General features: G+C 36.0%; 1 protein-coding gene across 7 annotated transcripts in view; it reads left to right on the forward strand.

Annotated features, from left to right (window-relative positions):
• MRPL1 (mitochondrial ribosomal protein L1) overlaps window positions 1-21,443 on the forward strand; it is a 70,890-nt gene that overhangs the window by 42,197 nt on the left and 7,250 nt on the right. The window contains exon 8 of one of the 7 annotated variants that reach the window (XM_036245601.1): window positions 2,556-2,601. The exons of 3 other annotated variants lie outside the window; for them this stretch is intronic. In XM_036245601.1, coding sequence (XP_036101494.1) covers window positions 2,556-2,594 — 39 coding nt within the window. In that variant the 3' untranslated portion in view covers window positions 2,595-2,601. Of the gene's footprint in view, window positions 1-2,555; window positions 2,602-3,016; window positions 3,044-14,442; window positions 14,474-19,957; window positions 20,131-21,443 lie in introns of those variants that run through there. 3 more of the 7 variants (XM_036245619.1, XM_036245633.1, XM_036245611.1) reach the window with 3 other exon arrangements.

A 21,443-nucleotide genomic window follows, 5' to 3' on the forward strand; every position in this document is an offset into this window, starting at 1 on the left:
AGCTATAGGGATAATAGCAATATTGATAGCAAAATTTAAATTGCCTACCAAGTACCAGGCACTATTCTCCAGACCGCAGGCCAACGCTCTAACCGCTGAGCCAAACTGGCCAGGGCACCAGGCACTATTCTAAACACTTTTTATGTGTTCTGTCTTTTAATTGTCAAACTTATGAGAGGTAAAATATCCCCATTTTATCCTTGAAGGCATGGAAGCCCAGAGAGGTTAAACACTTTTTCCAAGGTCTTCTAGCTAGTATGAGGCAGAACAGGTATTTGAAACTTGGCAGTCTCCTCAAGTGTCTGGCGTCTTTACCCCTGTACCACCCAGCCTTGTGGCTGGACTTATTTGAATAGCTTTTATTCCTCCTCCCATCCTGCTCCTAAGAGGAATTCTGCCAACAGGTAGTAGTCCAAGCTCATTGAACTATGCCCATTGTAGATCATTAGAAACATAGAAAAGGTGCTCAGCTAGTTTTATGGAAGGAAAACCTGCTTTTTTAGAAAGGGGCAAAGCTGGTTTAATCCAGTCAGGATTGGGAAACTGCTCATTGCCATCATTACTATAGAAGCTCGGCTCCAGTTTATTTGACTTTGAGCTGTGCTAGAATATTATGTAGGAATTTCCTTGTTTTCAGAAGGCCAGAGCTTGGCAGTGCTTGTTTCTTAGGGATGACAACATTGTAATGTGAAAAAAACATTTAAAAAATACAAATTTTAAGAGAATATTCTGGAGCTATAGAGGCATGAGTTTGAATATCAGTTCTGCCACTTAAGGAATGGCAGACTTTAAACAAGTTTCTTAATATTGTTGTGTTTCAAATGTCCTCATCTATAAAATTTATATGATAATTTTATACATGTGGTTTTAAAGATTAAATAAAAATTTTAAATGGTAGTAGCTGTTGTCATTACTCTTTTGATTGGAGTTTTTGGGACTAGAATATCATTATAAGATTCTTTATAGCTAGACTTTTTTTTCTTTTTCTTAACTAATATTTTCAGTATATTCAATACTTAGTAGTTTATATAGATTCTGACTCAGAATATACAAAACCATGGCATCTTATTTATTCTTTTCAACACATATCATAATGATTAAGACATGGGCTGCAGATTAGACTACCTGGATCTTTTAGAGATATAATGCTTTTTCATAATGAAAAAGAAATTATTCTGTGTGTTTAAAGATAATCTTTTTGAATACCACAGTACTTAAATATTATGGTATAATAATGAGTTTTAGATTTATTCTGTCTGATTCAAATCCTAGTTCCAAATTAGAACTATGCCACCTTGCTCTCTGAGCTTCATTTTCTCCCCATAACCCCCATATGTAAAATGAGGTTAATAATGATACATACTTTCTAGGCTAGGAAGAAGTAGATAAAATATTGTAATAACTATGAAAGACTTCTAGCTTGAAATGGAGTAATGGACGTGATTTACCCTCCTACTAAAGCAATTAACATTACCATGATACCAAAACCAGATTTATAAAATACATAGTTCAATATCATTCATGAACATAGATGTTAAAATTATAAACTCAATATTAAAACAACCCCCTTTTAAAAATCTGCAAAAGATTCAAACACACCTCACCAAGGTGTGAGAAACACATGACAAATACATTGGAAGATGCTCAACATTATTAGTTGTTAAGGAAATACTAATTAAAACCACAATGACGTATCATTACATATCCAGTGGAATAACTAAAATTAAAAAGACTGACTGTACCAAGTGTTGGTGAAGATGTGGAGGGACTGGAAGGCGCATACCCTGCTGTGGGAAAGTAAAATGATGCTGCCACCTCTTTAGCAAACAGTTTGGCAGTTTAAGAAGCTTAACATCCACCTCTTACATGATCCCACCATTCCACTTTTAGATAGTTACTCAGGAGAGATGAAAACATATCTCCATACAGACTTGTAAACAAATGCTTATATCAGATTTTTGTTGTTGTTGTTGTTACAGATATTTCTCTTTTTTCCTCCATTGACACCCTCCTTCTCCCTCCCTGCTCTGTCCCCAGCTTTGTTGTCCATGTCCATCAGTTATGCGTATATACATATAAATTCTGTGGTTTATCTTTTCCCCACCCCCTCTTCTGGGGATTGTCACTCTGTACCCTACATCCATGTCTCTGGGACTACCCTGTTCTTCAGACTGTTATGTTCATTATATTCCACAAATAAGTGAGATCATATGATACTTGTCTTTCTCTGCTTGACTTGTTTAGCTTAGGATGATACTTTCCAGGTCTCTCCATGTTGTCTCAAAGGATAAGAGATCTTTCTTTCTTATAGCTACATAGTACTCCACTGTGTATATGTACCACAGCTCTTTTAGTCATTTGTCTACTGATGGAAATTTGGGCTGTTTCCAGGTCTTAGCTATTGTAAATAGTGCTGCTATGAACATGGGGGTATATATATTCTTTCTGATTGGTGTTTCAGGCTTCTTAGGGTATATTCCTAGAAGTGGGATCACTGGGTCAAATGGAAGTTCAATTTTTAATTTTTTGAGGTAACACCATATTGTTTTCCATAGTGGCTGCACCAGTCTGCATTCCCACCAGCAGTGGACTAGAGTCCCCTTTTCTCCACACCCTCGCCAACACTTGTTGTTTGATGATTTGTTGATGGCGGCCATTCTGACAGGTGTGAGGTGATACCTCATTGTTGTTTTAATTTGCATCTCTCTGATGATTAGTGATGTTGAACATTTCTTCATATGTCTCTTGACCATTTGTATGTCCTGTTTGGAGAGGTGTCTGTTCAGCTCCTCTGCCCATTTTTTAATTGGGTCCTTTGTCTTCCTTTTGTTGAGTTGTATGAGCACTCTATATATTTGGGAAATTAACCCCTTATCTGATGTATCATTGGCAATGATGCTCTCCCATACAGTAGGTTGCCTTTCCATTTTGGTGGTGGTTTCTTTTGCTGTGCAGAAGCTTTTTAGTTTGATGTACTCCCACGTGTTCATTTTTCCCTTTGTTTCTGTTGCCTTAGGTGATGTATCACTGAAAATTCTGCTGCGTATGATGTCTGAAATTTTGTTGCCTACATTTTCTTCTAGAATTTTTTGTTTTTTTATCCTCACCTGACGATATTTTTTCCATTTTTTTGTTCAGATAGAGTGGGAGGGAGAGAGAGGAAGAGAGAGAGAGAGAAACATCGATGTGAAAGGGACACATCGAGTGGCTGCCACCTGCACGACCCAACCAGTGCTGAGGACAAACTGCAACCGAGGTACATGCCCTCAGCGGGAATGAACCTGGGTCTCTCTGGACCACAGGCTTATGCTCTAACCGCTTAGCCAAACTGGCTCTTCTAGGATTTTTATTTATTCACTGGTCACATTTAAGTCTTTTATCCATTTTGAGTTTATTCTTGTGTATGGTGTAAGTTGATGGTCTAGTTTCATTTTTTTGCATGTAGCTGTCCAATTTTCCCAACACCATTTATTAAAGAGGCTGTCTTTCCTCCACTGTATGCTCTTGCCCCCTTTGTCGAATATTAATTGAGCATAATGTTTTGGGCCCGTTTCTGGGTTTTCTGTTCTATTCCATTGATCTATGTGCCTGTTCTTGTGCCAGTACCAGGCTGTTTTGATTACAGTAGCAGATTTATTTGTAAAAGCTAAAAATGGAAACATTCTATATATCCAATGACAGATGAATGTTTAAGCAAACTTTATTATATCTCTATAATAGAATATTCTTCAATAATAGGAAGAAAGTACTGATCCATGCTTTAACATGGATGAGTTTTAAAATAATGTGCTGAGACAGAAAGGAGTACATACTATATGATTCTAATTATATAAAATTCTGGTAAATTTGAAATAAGGTATAGTGACAGAAAGCAGATGAATAGTTGCTTTGGGGACAAAGGTGGGAAGGAGGGATTATGAAGGAGGGATTACAAAGGAGCATAAGGAATTTTGATGATGGTCGGGTTGTTTGTTATCCTGACTTGTGATAGTTTCATGAGTGTATACATATTTCAAAAGTTAATAAATTGACACTTTAAGGATGTGCAGTAGATCCCATGGAATACTATTTAGCCACAAAAAGGAACAAACTATGGATATATGCTATGTTTTGGATGAATCTCAAAATCATTATGCTCAGTGAAAGAAGCCAGACACAGAAATCACTTACTGTATGCTACCATTTATATGAAATATCCAAAATATACATTTCTTTTTAAAGACAAAAAGTAGATTAGTGATTACCTGGGGTGGGGACAGGAAGAAACAGGCATAACAGTAAATGTACATAAGAAATCATATTGGGTTAATGAAGATGTTTTAAAACTGGCTGCTGGTTGGTAATGGTTGCCCAACTTGGTCAACTTATTAAAAAATGATTGAATTATAGCTCTGGCCAGTTTGGCTCAGCGGTTAGAGCATCGGCCTGTGGTCCGGAGAGACCCGGGTTCGGTTCCCACTAAGGGCACGTACCTCAGTTGCAGTTTGTCCCCGGCCCTGGTCGGTCGTGCGGGTGGCAGCCACTCGATGTGTTCCTTTCACATCGATGTTTCTCTCTCTCTCTCTCTTCCTCTCTCTCCCTCCCACTCTACCTGAACAAAAAATGGAAAAATGTCTTCTGGTGAGGATGATAAAAAAATAAAATAAAATAAAATAAAAAATGATTGAATTATAAATTAGAAAATGGTGAATAATATGAAATGCAAAGTATGCCTCAATAAAATTATTAAAAATATGCAGTGAGTCAGGAGTACCTCAATAAAATTGTTTTAAAGGGAATAAAAATCTGTTTATCATTGTATATAATACTGTATAATTACTCCATAGAAATATATTGGTTGTAATTATCTGAGATAACAGTTTTTTTTTTTTTTTTTTTGTGGTATGTGTCCCTAGCAGGAACCAAACCTGGAACTCACTGGTCTATAGGCCGACACTCAACCACTGAGCCAAACTGGCCAGGGCAACAAATTTTTTTTTTTAAGTTTTCAAAGCAAAGTAACAAAGCTTCCTTAAAAGTTTGAGATTTTTAGAGGGATGCTATTCTTATTTATGGTTGGAAATACTGAAGATGTTTTTTGTTGCTACCTGATATTAGAATTAGATTTGGGGATGAATATGCAGAGAAAAGGGCGCTGACAGCATCACGGTTCTCGTTTGGGGAGGGTTCCTCCTCATTTTGGATAGAAGGAGGGTATCAAGATTAGGGTTAGGAAACGATACTCTATGAGCCAAACAACTGTGGCCTGTTTTTATGTAGTCTGTGAGCTAAAAGTGGTCTTTATAGTTTTAAATGGTTGTAAAAAAGCAAAACAAAACTTGCTACAGAGACCATATGAGGCTCACAAAGCCTAAAGTATTTAATATCTGACTCTTTAAGGAAAAAAGTTGGCTGGTCCCTAATCTAGAAAGATGGTTTTTAGGAGAGTGAAAAAAATTAGTTTTGTGTTTTTATTTGCCTGTACAAGACAGACTATCTTAACTAGTTAAATTGTCTTGATGTCCCTTGATATGGTTCTGCAAAGAGTCTGCACTGATACATTGCCTTATAATCCAGTTCAACTATTGATGGAATGTGAAATTTATCTTGAGTGGTTTAAGCTGGTTTTCCTTCTGTATCAAAGTGATAAATACAGTCAGTTGAATGATCTTTTATAGTTATCTGACTTGAAGATTAGCATCTTGGTTATGAGAACTCAGCCACTTATGATGCCTTTGTCCATCAAAACTGGGCTAATGTGTTAAATTGGTTTCGTTTTTCTTTCCTAAAAATAGAATATATGTTGAAAATTTTATCATAAATATTAACAAATTACTCTCTAAAATGTTTGCACCAATTTATAATTTATCCAATAATTTGTTAACATGCAGCACACACTCACCAGCATTCATTATTATCAAACATAATCATTTTGTCAGTTTGTTGGATGATATATGTGTGAGTACATGTGTACTTTTAGTAACTCAAAAATTCCAAGGTAAACATCACCATTGTTTTCTTCTTAGGATAAAATCTTCTGTTCTACTTCTTAAGATTTTAAGTTTCCTCATCTGTCCCCCATTCTTAATCCCTCTCAAATATTCCTATGCCTGACCTGACACACTGCCTCTCTCTCTTTTTCTATGTGGGGTCCTGTGACTCCCTGACTTCCCTCTGCCATGACTTGCTTTGCTTACTAGTGACTACTAAATGGAATTGGCAAGAGCCATGTTCATACAAGGTGGACTGCTTATAAAATTGAAGGGTTCACAAACAGATTATATGGCATCTGTTAACTATGGAAAATAAATCCTTTTCCTACCCAGTGTTTGGGACTGATATATACATTTTTTTGACCCATGATGTATTAGAGATTTTTTTTTTAATCAGAAGTGTGAGTTTATTAATTAATTTTTGTTACAGATGTTTCTCATTTTCCCCCCACTGCTTCCCCCCTCTCCCTCCCTCCCTGCCCTGTCCCCAGTTTGTTGTCCATGTCCGCTGTTCATGCATACATGCATATAAGTTCTGTGGTTTATCTCTCCCCCACCATCCCCTCTTCTGGGGATTGTCAGTCTGTACCCCACATCCACATCTCTGGGACTACCCCATTCCTCAGACTGTTATGTTCATTATATTCCACAAATAAGTGAGATCATATGATACTTGTCTTTCTCTGTTTGGCTTGTTTCACTTAGGATGATACTTTCCAGGTCCCTCCATGTAGTCTCAATGTATTAGAGATTTTTACTATATCCTATATATTTTTAAAATTATCTTTATCTATTGACCTTTCTTAAACTTTATTCTCTGAATCGGAAAAATTATTCTTAGCTCATTTATAATCTAGTCAAAACAAGAAAAAGCAAACAAAACAAAAAGCAACCAAAGTAATGTTCAGGTTCTCTTTAATAAATATTTATTAAGTAATACTGACTCTGCCAGGCACAGTGTTATCTAGGCAGCAAAATAGACTAAGACCTTTTTTTTCTTAAGAAAGACATATGTGGTAGAGGAGCTACATATGGAAATAAATTATAGAATAGTGTGATAATAATGATAGATAGAAGATAGAAGGAAGTTGCAGAAAAGAAACAATGATTGATGTGTCATTATGGCATGGAGTAGGTTAAGGACTGTTTCTAGGAGGAGTTTGAAAACATACACCAGGTAAATAAGGGTCATTATTCATATTTTAAAATAATATGTAACATGGTGAATGGACTACTATACATGTATATTGGTTCAGGTGTTTTAAAGGGACCAAATAACAGTGACTTAATCATGATAGAAAGTTATTTTTCTCCCAAGTTTGAGCTGGTGGACAGCTCAGAGCTATTTTGCTCCACAGAGTTAACCAGGAATTAGGGTTTCTTATCTCTCTTATTTATTTATTTATTTATTTATTTATTTATTTATTTATTTATTTACCATCTCCTAGGGTATTTCATTCTCTGTAGATGAATATTCTCTGTAGATGATACCAAGTCTGACCTATTGCCAGTTTGAAGGAGACCACAGGCAATAGACAGCAAGCAGCTTTCTTTCAAGCATGTAAACCATTGGCCTCATCACTTCTGCCCCCATCCCATGGTCCCAAGTTAGTCATGTGGCTTACCTGAAGGTCTGTGCTTTATAATATCTAGCTGGGTGGCCATGTGCTCAGCTAAAACTTTATTTAAGAGAAGAGGGGGAGACCCTGGCCAGGTAGTTCAGTTGGTTAGAGTATCATCCGTCCTGATATGCCAAGGTTGTGGGTTTGATCTCCAGTCAGGACACATACAAGAAGCAACCAATGAGTGCATAAATAAATGGAACAATGAATCAATCTCTCTCTCTCTCTCTCTCTCTCTCTCTCTAAAAATCAATAAATAAATACAAATAAAAGAAGAGGGAATGGCCCTGGCCAGTTTGGCTCAGCAGTTAGAACGTCGGCCCGTGGACCAGAGAGTCCTGGGTTCGGTTCCTGCTAAGGGCACGAACTTCAGTTGCAGTTTGTCCCTGGCCCCGGTTGGGGTCCTGGGATGGTAACCACTCAATGTGTTTCTCTCACATCGATGTTTCTCTCTCTCCCTTCCTCTCTCCCTCCTGCTCTATCTGAAGTTAAGTGCAAAAAAAAAAAAAAAAAAGAAAAAATGTCCTTGGGTGAGGAGAATACATACATACATACATACATACATACATACATACATACATAAATGAAGAGGGAATGGATTTGGGAGACAGTTAAGGTTTTGCCACAGCTGAGGAGGAGCTAAGAAACCTGAAAGAATAAGAAAATAAAAGGTAGAAATTTTTCTCATTTGTTTATTGCTGTATCCCCAGTTCCTAAAATAGTGCCTGGCAAATAGTAGGTGCTCAATAAGTAATTGTTGAATGAATGAATGTACAAATAAACAAAATCTAACTGCTAATTGAAGATCAGTTAGAAATTATTAAAAGATACTGTTATACATAATATATAGTGAATTGGTGTTTTGTTTTATAAAAATTTGACTGATTTACACTAAACTTTTCAAGCAATTTTATGGAGTAATATAGAAAGTGAACATTTTAATTTTGGGAATTTTACAAAATGAGAGTCAGAATTATCCTGTCCTCTATTAATTATGGGAATACTTAGCCAGGTGCATATTTTGACATTGCACAAGAAAATTAAGCATTGTCTAGATATTATAGCATACACCTGCCAGAATAAAGACTTTGAAGTAATTTTCAAAGGGTGCCTGTTTCATATTTTATAACATACCACAAGTCCATTTTATGTTAGCTTTGAGGCTCTCAGAACCTGCTTTGTTTTTTTCTCACTTATGGAGTCCTTGTGTGATTTAAGATACTTGGCCTCTAGCCTACTTTTCTAGAACACTTGTAAGTGTAGTTTTAAGCCATTTGCATTGTTGATTGACTGTCTTAACTTGTGCTTTATCATAAGGTAAAAGTTCTTTCTAATTTTATGTTAGTGGTGACTTTACCATTTTACAAGAAGCACATATAATACCTTTATATTTGTCAAAAACTGGGATGTTCTCTCCTTTCACTTTGGTTAGTGTTAACTGCCTCACATATTTCAAAAACAAACAGGTGTGATAACACTGTAGTAAAATACGGCACATTAAGACGTGTAATAGGAAGCATTTATTCAGAAGTAGGACATGACCTGTAGTTTAAAGGAAAATTTGAAATGTGCTTATTTGGTGTATTTAACATATCATAGTATTTAATACCAGAATAAATTATATGACTCTCATGGCCTATTATATACACTCCTGAAAGAGCCTATAAAATCAGACCCATGTTCTGTATGTGTTTTCAAGCTTCAACTAGCTAACTTTTATATGTGAATCTAGTTAAATAGGATCTCACATGTGTAGAAGTACTTATTATAGTTTTCATGGGAAATGACTTTGATTTTTAAATCAATTCTAACTGAAAAATCTTTTGGGCTTAATAAAGTTAGATAAAGTTTGAGGATAAAAACATAAATTTGGCCCTGGCCAGTTTGGCTCAGCGGTTAGAGCGTCGGCCTGCGGTCTGGAGAGACCCGGGTTCGGTTCCCGCTAAGGGCACGTACTTCAGTTGCAGTTTGTCCCCGGCCCTGGTTGGTCGTGCGGGTGGCAGCCACTCAATGTGTCCCTTCACATCGATGTTTCTCTCTCTCTCTCCCTTCCTCTCTCCCTCCCACTCTATCTGTACAAAAAATGGAAAAATATCCTCGGGTGAGGATAAAAAAAAAAAAAAAAAAAAAAAAAAAACATAAATTTGCATTATAATACATACTGGACCTTTTAAAGACTACAGTATACTATGAAATCTTCTTAGTTTCAGATTATATTTTGTAGTTTTGGCCCCTTTTTAAGTGCTTTGCTGTCAGTACAGTAACTTGGTAGAATTTTTCATACTTTATAACAATTATTTGGCCTTTAAAAGAAGGTTTAGGTGAGGATCTGCTATATAGTCCAGTCAACTTTCTATTTTAATTTTTCACTTCAAAGCAATTCTTTTCAAGTATACATGTACATACAAGTGAGACGATAGAGGCAGTCTAGGCAGTGAGGGACAGCACCATGGGAAGGGAAGGCTGAGCCACATGGGAAGTTTGAGATGACTTGGAGCTCAGCACACAGGCAGGCAACCCAGTACACAGTATATCTGGAGGTTTATTCAGACTCTACAGATCTCAAAATAAAACCCAAAATTAACATGGGAAATTGTGTCTCCAAGGCCAGCAACTTCCAGCCCACATTTATAGAAATGCAAATTAGAAGCTCTGGGAAGGAGCACAGGTCAATTACATAACAACAATAACAACAAAACCAGAGAGGCTGGTTTCAGGCAAGGCAGTCGGATTCCTGAATGAGTTCTGCTGCCAAACTATGGAGTGTGTTTCTATCGCAGAAGCCAGGTTACCTTAGAAAAGATAATAGGGACCCAAGGTTAGATTTGGGGGAGAAACCAAAAAGCAAGCATAAGGTTGCTCCAAGGGTGTTTCCCCTCCTACTCACTAATAGTCTGGGAGAAGATGAAATTATCAAAAAGGGAAGCCACTAAGGTCCCTATACATGAACGAAGGCTGAACCCAGTTAGGTTTAAACACAAGCTTTAAAATGTATGGATGTTGCTAAGGCAGAATTCCTTGAAAGGACCAATTGGAAGCTAGCAAGGCATATACCTGTAGAGAACAGAGCCTCACCAGCACCTCACCTGGGTTACCTCCCTGTTGCAGGGAGTCTGTCTTTCAAATAAAACTTTTCTTTCACTTACCCCTTTGTCCATAAACTCATTCTTTAATTTTTTGAGACAACAAACCCAGACCCAATCACTGCTACTTGGTTTCACAAATGAGGCTTTTAAAAAAGACTTTTCACTATAAAAATTTTCTGATAACCATAAAATCAGGAATCTTGATGTTTTATCTTCATTTTATTTTAGAATATTGGGTCGCCCAATGTTCATAGCACTTTAGAAAAGAAAATCTAAACAGAAATTAAATCATATTCATAACATATCAGATAAGAAAGTAATGAAACATCATACATTTTCTTGGAATTTATTTCTTCATAAAGACTTACCTTTAGTTAAGCTGGTATTTATAAATATCTTCAATGTCTGCATATCTTTTTCCTCAGTTTTTTATTTTGAAAAAAAATTTAAATATATTTTTATCGATTTTTAGAGAGATAGGAAGAGAGAGGGAGAGAGAGAGAGAAACATCAGTGAGAGAGAAACATCGATTGGCTGCATCCTGCATGCCCTCACTGGGATTTGGCCCACAGCCTGGGCATGTGCCCCAACCAGGAATTGAACTGGCGACCTCTTGGTCATGGATTGATGCTCAACCACTGAGCTACACTGGCTGGGCTATTTTGAAAAAATTTAAGTGAATGGAAAAGTTGAAAGAATAATACAGTGAACACCTATATACTCATCACATCTAGAGTCACCAGTTTTGTCACATTTGTTTAGAAAAACTAGTAAAAGTAGTTTGTTGAGAAAATAGATATGCTTTCTTTTTCTGAATCACTTAAAATTAAGTTGGAGACATAGCATTTCACCATATATATTTTCTCATGCATAGCCAAGAATAGATAGGTCATTCTCCTATACATGCCTTTTAAAGTACTTTTATTTTTTAATATAGCTTTTAGAATTTATTTATTGCTACTCTCTTCTATTTATAGTTTATTGATTTTATCTTTATCCTATTACCCTGAGGTTTATTTGGTTTTTGATTTTCTAGTTTTCTAAGTTTTATATGAGATTTCTGAGTTTTCATTATTATTATTTTAATAATGAATTGAAATCTGTGAATTTATCTCTGCATGTTTTGATATTTGGTTTTCTTGTTACTATTTTCTAAATACTCTGTCGTGGTACTTTTTAGTCTTATTTGGGAAAGTATTTTAAAATTTGGAACCTTTTTGGCTTGTTTAAAATTTTATTATATTCTAGTTTGACTGCATATGGTTGAAGGAAGCATCCTTTGTGGTTTCTACTTTTAAAAATTTCTTGCGACTTCATTGTGGCCTATGGTGTAAGAGTAATACTCCTTTTCAAAGTATTCCATGAACACTTGAAACTAATGTGTGTTCTGAGGCTTCCAGGTTAAGATAGTGGGTTGAACACCACAGTGATAACTGATTAGAAAATGCCAAGTTCTAAATCAGCAATGGAGAAAGCCAAAAAATAAATGCAATCTGAATTTCAGGATCTTTAAAAAGCCTCAAGATCTGGCTCTAGAAACCTCTGGACTGTTAGTGGTATGTGTGGGGATCAGGCAAGGGCCTCTCAAATAGGGAGGATTACTTGAAAACTATTGAAGATTCTTACATACTTCATGGCACTGGTTATCTAACCTTTCCCATGTCAGCAGATGGCTGGAAAGATTAAAACAGAGGGTCTCTAAAGAGGGCGATCAGAAGTTGAGAAAATTCAAAACAGGGAGAGTAAGTGAATAATATATACTAAATGCTGAGAAAATCTACCCCCAACCCCATGCCATCCTTCTTCCCTGACTTGGATCTCAGTATTCTGGCAGCCAGGCCACACCCTCTAGTCAGGAGAAGACTAGATGGGGCTTAGTTCAGGAATAACAACAACAATAATAATAAGGGCTTTGAGCAGCTTAACAATGTTTTCCTTCCCATTTGAACATTCATAGTGGTTTTACTCTCTTTCTTTCTTTTCTTTTTTTTTAAAATTATAAAACCAGTATTTATTAAAATACATTTCATTTTTAAAAGGTAATAGAATCTACAGACACCCTGTATACATTTTTTGGGGATACTCTGTATGTTTTTTTGTTTGTTTTTTTTTAATTTTTTATTTATTTTTTTGTTACAGATATTTTACCTTTTTACCCCATTGGCACCCCCCACCCCACCCCACCTCCGCCCCGTCCCCGGCTTAGTTGTCCATGTCCATTGGTCATGCATACATGCATATAAGTTCTGTGGTTTATCTCTTCCCACCCCCCCACCTCCCCACCCCCCTACTCCCCTACTCCCCTACTCCCCTACCCCCTCTTCTGAGGGATGTCAGTCTGTGCCCTACTTCCATGTTTCTGGGTCTACTGTATTCCTCAGACTGTTATGTTCATTATATTCCGTATATAAGTGAGATCATGTGATATTTGTCTTTTTCTGCTTGGCTTCTTTCACTTAGGATAATACTTTCCAGGTCCCTCCATGTCGTCTCAAAGGATAAGAGATCTTTCTTTCTTTCTTTTTTTTTTAAATTTTTTTATTTTTTTTTATCCTCACCCGAGGACATTTTTCCATTTTTTTACTCAGATAGAGCGGGAAGGAGTGAGAGGAAGAGAGAGAAACATCGATGTGAAAGGGACACATCGAGTGGCCGCCACCCACACAACCCAACCAGGGAAACTGCAGCCAAGGTACATGCCCTTAGCGGGAACCGAACCCGGGTCTCTGTGGACCGCAGGCTGACGCTCTAACCGCTGAACCAAACCGGCCAGGGCAGAGATCTTTCTTTCTTACCGCTGCATAGTACTCCAGGTTTTACTCTCTTTCAATCTCTGGATGAAGACATAGTTGTTTATTTCTGGTACTAAAATGAGAATTATTTGATATAATTTTAAAATAATTGTTACAAATTGTAGTTTTTTAAAATATATTTTTAATTTTTCAATTATAGTTTACTTTCAGTATTATTTTTGTATTTATTTCAAGTGTACAACATAGTGATTAGACAATCATATACTTTACAAAGTGGTCCTCCCCCATAGTTTCAGTACCCACCTGGCTCCATTAAGTATCTTAATATTATTGACTATATTCCCTATGCTGTACTATATATCTCCATGACTATTCTGCAACTGTCAATTTATACTTCTTAGTCCTTTCACCTCTTTCATCCAGTCCACCAACCCTCCTCCCTTTGGCAACTATTAGTCCGATCTCTGTGTCTATGAGTATGTTTCTATTTTGTTTATTTTTTTCCTCCAATTTCACATATAAGTGAAATTATAGGGTATTTGCCTTTCTCTGACTGACTATTTTACTAAGCATAATACTGTTTAGGTTCATTTATTCTATCTCAAATAGTAAACTTGCATTCTTTTTTATGGCCCAGTAATACTCCATTGCATACCACCGCTTGATGGGCACTTGGGTTGCTTCCATATCTTGGCTATTGTAATTAACACTGCAATAGACATAGATGTGCATATGATCTTTCAAATTAGTGTTTTGGGTTTCTTCATATACATACCCAGGAGTGTAATCACTGGGTCATAAGGCAGTTCCATTTTTAATTTTTTGAGGAACCTTCATATGTTTTCCATAGTAGCTGCACCAATTTGCATTTCCACAAGCAATGCACGTGGGTTCCCTTTTCTCTGCATTCTTGTTAACACTTGTTTGTTGATATATTGATGATAGCCATTCTGACAGGTGTGAAGTGATATCTCATTGTGCTTTTAATTTGTATTTTTCTGATGTTTAGTAACATTGAACATCTTTTCATCTATCTGTTGGCCATCTGTATGTCCTCTTTGGAGAAGTGTCTATTCATGTCCTTTGCCCTTTTTTTTTGTTTTTAATTGGATTGTTTGTGTTTTTGGTGTTGAGTTGTATGAGTTCTTTATAAATTTTGGACATTAACTCCTTATCAGATGTATCATTGGTGAATATATTCTCTCATACAATGGGTTGTCTTTTCATTTTGTTGATGGTTTCCTTTGCTGTGCAAAAAATGTTTTAGTTTGGCCCTAGCCGTTTTGGCTCAGCAGTTAGCGCATTGGCCGGCGGGCCAAAGAGTTGCAGGTTTGATTCCAGTCAATAACACATACCTTGGTTACGGTTGGGTCCCCGGCCCTTCCAGGTTGTGCGGGAGGCAACCAAACCGTGTTTCTCACATTGATGTTTCTCTCCCTCCCTCCCATTCTGACTGAAGATAAATGGAAAAATATCAATGGGTGAGGATTTAAAAAACAAAAACAACAAAAAATGTTTAGTTTGGTGTAGTCCCATTTGTTTATTTTTTCTTTTGTTTCCCTTGCTCAAGAAGATATATCAGAAAAGATATTGTTAAGAGAAATGCCTGAGTATTTACTGCCTATGTTTTCTTCTAGGAATTTTATGGTTTTGTGACTTACATTCAAGTCTTTAATCCATTTGTTTCTTGTGTATTGTGTAAGAAGGTCATCTAGTTTCATTTTTTTGCATGTATCTGTTCAATTTTAACAACACCATTTTTTACTAGACTGTTCATACCCCATTGTATGTTCCTGCCTCCTTTGTCAAATATTAATTGCCCTTATAGGCATAGGTTTATTTCTGTGCTCTCTAGTCTGTTCCATTGATCTATATGTCTGTTTTAAAGCTAGGACCATGCTGTTTGATTACTGTGGCCTGATAGTATAGTTTTATATCAAGCCACAGTAATTTTCTTCATTCTCAAGATTGCTGTGGCTGTTTGGGGTCTTTTGTGGTTCTGTATAAATTTTTGGATTATTTGTTCTAGTTCTGTGAAATACACCATTGGTATTTTGATAGGAATTATGTTGAATAGATTGCTTTTTGTAGTTTGGACATTAAAAAAAAATTTTTTTCTTTATTGATTTCAGGGAGAGGGAGAGAGAGAGAGAGAAACATCAATGAGAGAGAACATCGATTGGCCGCCTCCTACATGCCCCACTGGGGTTTTGGCCCACAACCTGGGCATGTGCCCTGATGGGTAATCAAACCAGCGACCTCTTGGTGCATGGGTCAGCGCTCAACCACTGATCCACACCGACCAGGCATAGTTTGGACATTTTAATGATGGTAATTCTTCCTATCCATAAGCACATATAGTTTGTTTCTGATACTTGCTTTCAGGTTCCCCTTTTCCTTCTATTTTCATTTTTTTCTTTCTTTTTTCCTTCCCTGTATTTAATTTTTTTTTTATTTTAATAGCTCTTTAAAATTTTGGGGTTTTTTTAACCTCTTCTTTTACTTTTTTTCCTCTTTCCTTCATTCTTGTATGTGTGCTTACATTTTGGAAAGACATGAAAAATATAATTTAATTTATGGGAAAATTAGTATGAATTAGTGGGAAGTAAATATACAGAATAGTTTGTCAATGATATGCAACTTAATTTAAATTACATAGAATATCTAATAAAAAATTTTGCTTGATAAATGCTGCCTAAGTTAATCTGTTGTTTATACTAAAAAATGTTTTTAACATAAAAGTTCTCCAAATGTTTTCTAATAATTTTATTCATATTACTAATTACATCATAAATCTTTTAAACATACTTTACAGTCTGAATTATTACTGATTTTAAATTAGTGGCACCAGTAAGTTTATTATATAACATTGATTTTTTTCATTGAGTGAGGGAGTTCTACTCTTCCTGTTTATTTTCTTATATTACAGGACAGGTCCCCACTAATATTCTATAAAGTCAAGTAAATAAAAGACAATAGAGTATTCTATAGAAAGTCTGTACTTTTAAAATACCCATGTATGCCACTTGTTCTGTTTTAGTTTAGAAGTTGACGATTTCTATACTTTTATTCATATGTTACAAGAACATAAAATCTTAAATAATATGGAATAGGGAAGACTTCTAAAAACTTCACTAAATACGATTGAAATTGTGAAGAACATCTTTTAAAAATTTATTATGTAATAGCCTAGCTTTGACATGAAATTATCATAACATTAAAGGAAAAACAACTGTAGCCCCTTTAAAATCATGTAAATATTCAGATTTTGAGGACGTATAAGTAATAGTAGTAGTTGCAAATCAAACCTAAGCTCATTTTCTAAAAAGAAAAAAGTAGAGGGTAAGACAGCTCATATGTGTGTTTATACCAACTTATGCCAAGACCTGATTTATCTAGTGTTTCTAGTCTGGGTTTCAAATATTCTTGGATCTTTGACATACTTAGTATAATGGGAGTGTCTTTGATGTGCTTTTCTCTTCATTCTTTTAAAAGTTTAGACATGGTCCATTCATAGGTATGTATCACTATGCTTGTTTAATAGTGAATTATTTTGTGGCAAGAATATTTTCAACCTGGAAGCTGATGAAAGATGAAGGATATTGTAACAAAAATAAACATGTTCAGGGCAAGGAAATAAGCACCATAAATTTTGTGTTGAAATCAAAGCCTTTAGTTTTAGCAAACATGTTAGAACAGGAAAAGTGAGTGTGTTGGAGTTCAGTTAAACAAGATGTGGATAGTATAGTATATGGAAATTGAAGGCTTGCTTATTTTGAAGCAATTAGGAAGGTCCATAAGTTGAAAAAATGGCAAACAAGGAATATTTCTTAGATCAGTTAGAAACAATAGTTGGCTAAAAGGTGGCAGCTCATTGGCTCAGGGCTCACTGCCATTTCCTCCTCCTTTTCCTCCGTTCCTTCCAGTCAATAATAAACTTTTCTTTTGTTGCATTATTTTTGGTATGCTATAGTGTGCTGTATCATAGATAAGGGAAAATTATAAAGACATGAAAGTAAACTGTAGAAGGTAAAAGTCAAATTCTATACTTGTTAGTTTTCATTAAAATTAAAGAAAGTATATTGGCAATAGGTCTTAGATCTCCAATAATATGGGGCTAAGAAAGAGGGGAAAGGAATAATTATCCAGAACTCAATATGTGCTAGCATTTTGATTGATGCTTTATTGTGAAAGATGTATATTTAACTGGGATGAATAATTCTTGTAGTATTTTAGGTTACATTCTTTGGATAGATTTTTTTATTTTTTTATTCTCGAGGACATTTTGTATTTATTGGAGCGGGAGGGAGAGAGGAAGGAAGAGAGAGAGAGAGAAACATCGATGTGAGAGAGACACATCAACTGGTTACCACCCACATGACCCCATCCGGGTCCAGGGACAAATTGCAACTGAGGTACGTGCCCTTAGGGAACCGAACCCGGGACTCTCAGGTCTGCGGGCCGATGCTCCATCCGCTGAGCCAAACTGGCCAGAATTGGATAGATTTTTATCAGCATTCTTACCAGTAGGAATATAGAATGAAAAATAGTTTGTTATTTCCAGTTTTCTTATCTATACCATTATGAAATCAGATGATAATTTCCCAGAATTTGGGGGAATTCAATCTGTGACTTTCCCCTTCTTTAGATATAAATAATAGCATAAGGAAATCCATATTATTTGAGAGAACAGCTAACTTTTCTCACTTATTCATTGCATTAACTCAACAACGTAGTAATCCTTGATCAATAGACTAACATGAAAAATACAAACGCTGCATAATGTGTTCAAGGAAAGGAAACTGACATGCTTTCCTTTGTTTGCCAGTCCATTTGTTGTCAGTGCACTGCACACAGGGCTTCCTTTGTTAGCTTTATTTCAGAAACCAGTAATAAATATGGTAGCTTTTATAGAATTTTGTCTTTATCCAAATGCTGTGAGAGGAAATTGAATGGATCTGAAAGATAATTCTTTGTACTTTCATTAGTGTTACTTTTAAACAAATAATAATCACTAATATAATATTTATAATAAATGATAAGACATCTATTAGACCTTATTATGAATTATTAAATATCTTAAAATATAAAAAACAAAAGTAAGCATTTTTAAAATAGCTTTATTATAAGCAATGATGAAAGCTTCTTATTCTGTTAGAGTTTGGTAGATAATTTTTATTTGTTAAAGTGACATAAAGCATAACTTATATCACTTGCCTTTGCATGCATTTTTATCTACTTGTAGACATATAATGTGTCCTAAAACAGGAGTTAGCAAACCATGGCTTTGGTTTTAAATCATATGTGAACTTAGAGTGGCCTTTTAAAGGGTGTGGTAAAAAAAAATTAAGAATATGCAGCAGAAATCATATGTGGCCCTCAAAGCCTAAAATATTTATTAAATGATCCTTTACAGAAAAAATTTGCCCCAGCTTTCTGGGCAGTGTCAAAGGGAGAGCGTCAGGGAATCAGAAAGTACTAGGGAGATCAAGGAGAAGGAGAAAACTTGGGAAAGGGACCCATAAAATTATTTATGTCTTAGGAGACATGAATAATATCTCTGTAATGCTTAAAACGGAGCTCGACTAAGAGTAAGACCCAATAAACAGCCACTTAATACATCAATTATTATTTTCCTTAAAGTTGTATAGGAAATACACAGGTTATCTTTCTTTTCTTGGTTTAGACTGATAGGGGTCATGGGGATTAAGAGTATTGGCCCATCTGGAGCAGCCATATGCCAGGCCACATTATATAATCTTGGAACATTGCACTTGGAAGGGATTTTGGAGGTCAGATGCTCTAACAAGTGCTTACTCAAAGCAGCAGTCCTCTCTGCAGTTTCCATTTAGAGATGATCAGTCATCTAGAAGCTGTCAGTACATTTGCAGTGACAGAAGCTGGCCACTTTAGGGGGTTAATACGATTGTTTAGCAATCATGTATACATACTTCACAATTTTTTTTAGTTCTATCCTCTGTGAAATGTAAAAAATTAAGTTGAATCCTTTTTTTACATTGTAGCCTTTAGTCATCCAGACTGTTTGAACAGACTTAATTCTATACTGGCAATTCTCACAATATGGCCCAGGGATCTCGTTTAACTGACACAGTTTTCTCAGCACCCTTTTTTCTCTCTTCCCCCTTCTTTTATTTTAAATATATTTTTATTGAGTTTTGTTTTTTTGTTTGTTTGGTTTTTTTTAGAGAGAAGAAGGGAGAGAGAGAGATAGAAACATCCATGTGAGAGAGAAACATCTATTGGCTGCCTCCTGCATGCACTCTGCTGGGGATCGAGCCCACAACTCGGGCATGTGCCCTGACCGGGATCAAACCAGGAAGATGTATGCTAACATTCTTTCTGTGTGCCTGTGCACATTTTTCTGGAGTGAATTTTGATAACCTGAAATACACTTAAGAATTTCTGCCTTAGACACGCTCACAACTACAATTTACCCTGCTTACATCTGTATCTCAAAGGGACAGAAAATGGTGAAAAACCACTGTGTTTTCATTTTCTCACAGTGGTAACAAGTCATTGGAGACAAAGGTTAGGAATTTCACAGAAAGAGGAAAATCTGAGTTAAAGCAAAGAAGTAGATAGAGTTCACCTGTATCCTCTGAGTCAACACCTGATATCTTTGGTAAGTCCTCCATCTAGTCTGTTAGGGAATTATTCCTGACATAATAAAAAATATTATGCAGAAGGTAGGGTTCAGTGAAGTAGTCTTTTCTTGAAAACATCTACATTGCAGAATGAGGAATAACTATTTTGTCCTGTAGTGAACAATTATTTTAGCTTAAGATAGATAGTATTATGACTATTATATATTCAAGTACATACATCATGCATACACACACACACAGATATGGTGCTTAACATAGTTCAATTTTCCTTCAAGGTCAACTCATTCCTGTTTTATTGATTTTTTTGTTTTAACCTGCTTTACCAAGTCTCATGGTCGGTTGTTGAGACTAGAACAGGTACTGTCTCCTCATAATGGTCATCCTTGTCTTCCTTTGTAAGACCACAAAGTGTAATTGCATGGGAAAGCACCACTTGAAGTGCAGAGTGACTGAGACATAGGTAGAAAACTTGGAAATGTTGCTTTCATGAGTTATCTCTAGATTATTGTCAGCCCAAATAAATTTCTCAGGCATGCATGCATTTTGTAATTGTATATAGCTATTTTATCATCAGTAGCCAATTAAATAATCATAGCTATGCCCCCAAAATATATAACTTTTTGTTTGTTTGTTTTGTTTTTATCTTTATTGTTGAATGTATTACAGATGTTCCTCATTTTTACCCATTAACCTTCTCCTCCCCACTCCCTCCCCCTTCCTGTCTATTCCCACACGTTGTCTGTGTCCATTGGTTATGAATATAAGATCTTCCCTTCGAGGTTTGTCAGTCTAGCAACCAATTTGTACTTCTTAATCCCTTCACCTTCTTCACCCGTTTCCCCAACCCCCCTCCCATCTGGCAACCAACAAATTCTCTGTGTCTATGAGAATGTTTCTGTTCTGCCTGTTCATTTTGTTTGTAGATTCCATTGTCGATAGATATGTATTCATTGCCATTTTGTTTGTTCATATATTTTATCTTTTTCTTCAAAAAGACCCTTCATCATTTCATATAGTAACGGTTTGGTGGTGATGAACTCCTTTAACTTTTTCTTGTCTGGGAAACTCTTTATATGGCCATCGATTCTAAATGACAGCTTTGCAGGATAGAGTCATCTTGGTTGTAGGTTCTTGCTTTTCATCACTCTGAACATTTCTTGCCACTCCCTTCTGACCTGCAAAGTTTCTTTTGAGAAATCAGCTGATAGTCTTACAGGAACTCCCTTGTAGCTAACTAACTGCTTTTCCCTTGCTGCTTTTAAGATTCTTTGTCTTGAACCTTTTGCATTTTGATGATGATGTGTCTTGGTGTGGGCCTTTTGGGGTTCATCTTGTTTGGGACTGTCTATGCTTCCTGGACTTGTATGTCTGTTTCCTTCACCAA

The sequence above is a fragment of the Molossus molossus genome, unplaced genomic scaffold (assembly GCF_014108415.1).
Source record: "Molossus molossus isolate mMolMol1 unplaced genomic scaffold, mMolMol1.p scaffold_m16_p_1, whole genome shotgun sequence".
NCBI classification, from domain to species: domain Eukaryota; kingdom Metazoa; phylum Chordata; class Mammalia; order Chiroptera; family Molossidae; genus Molossus; species Molossus molossus.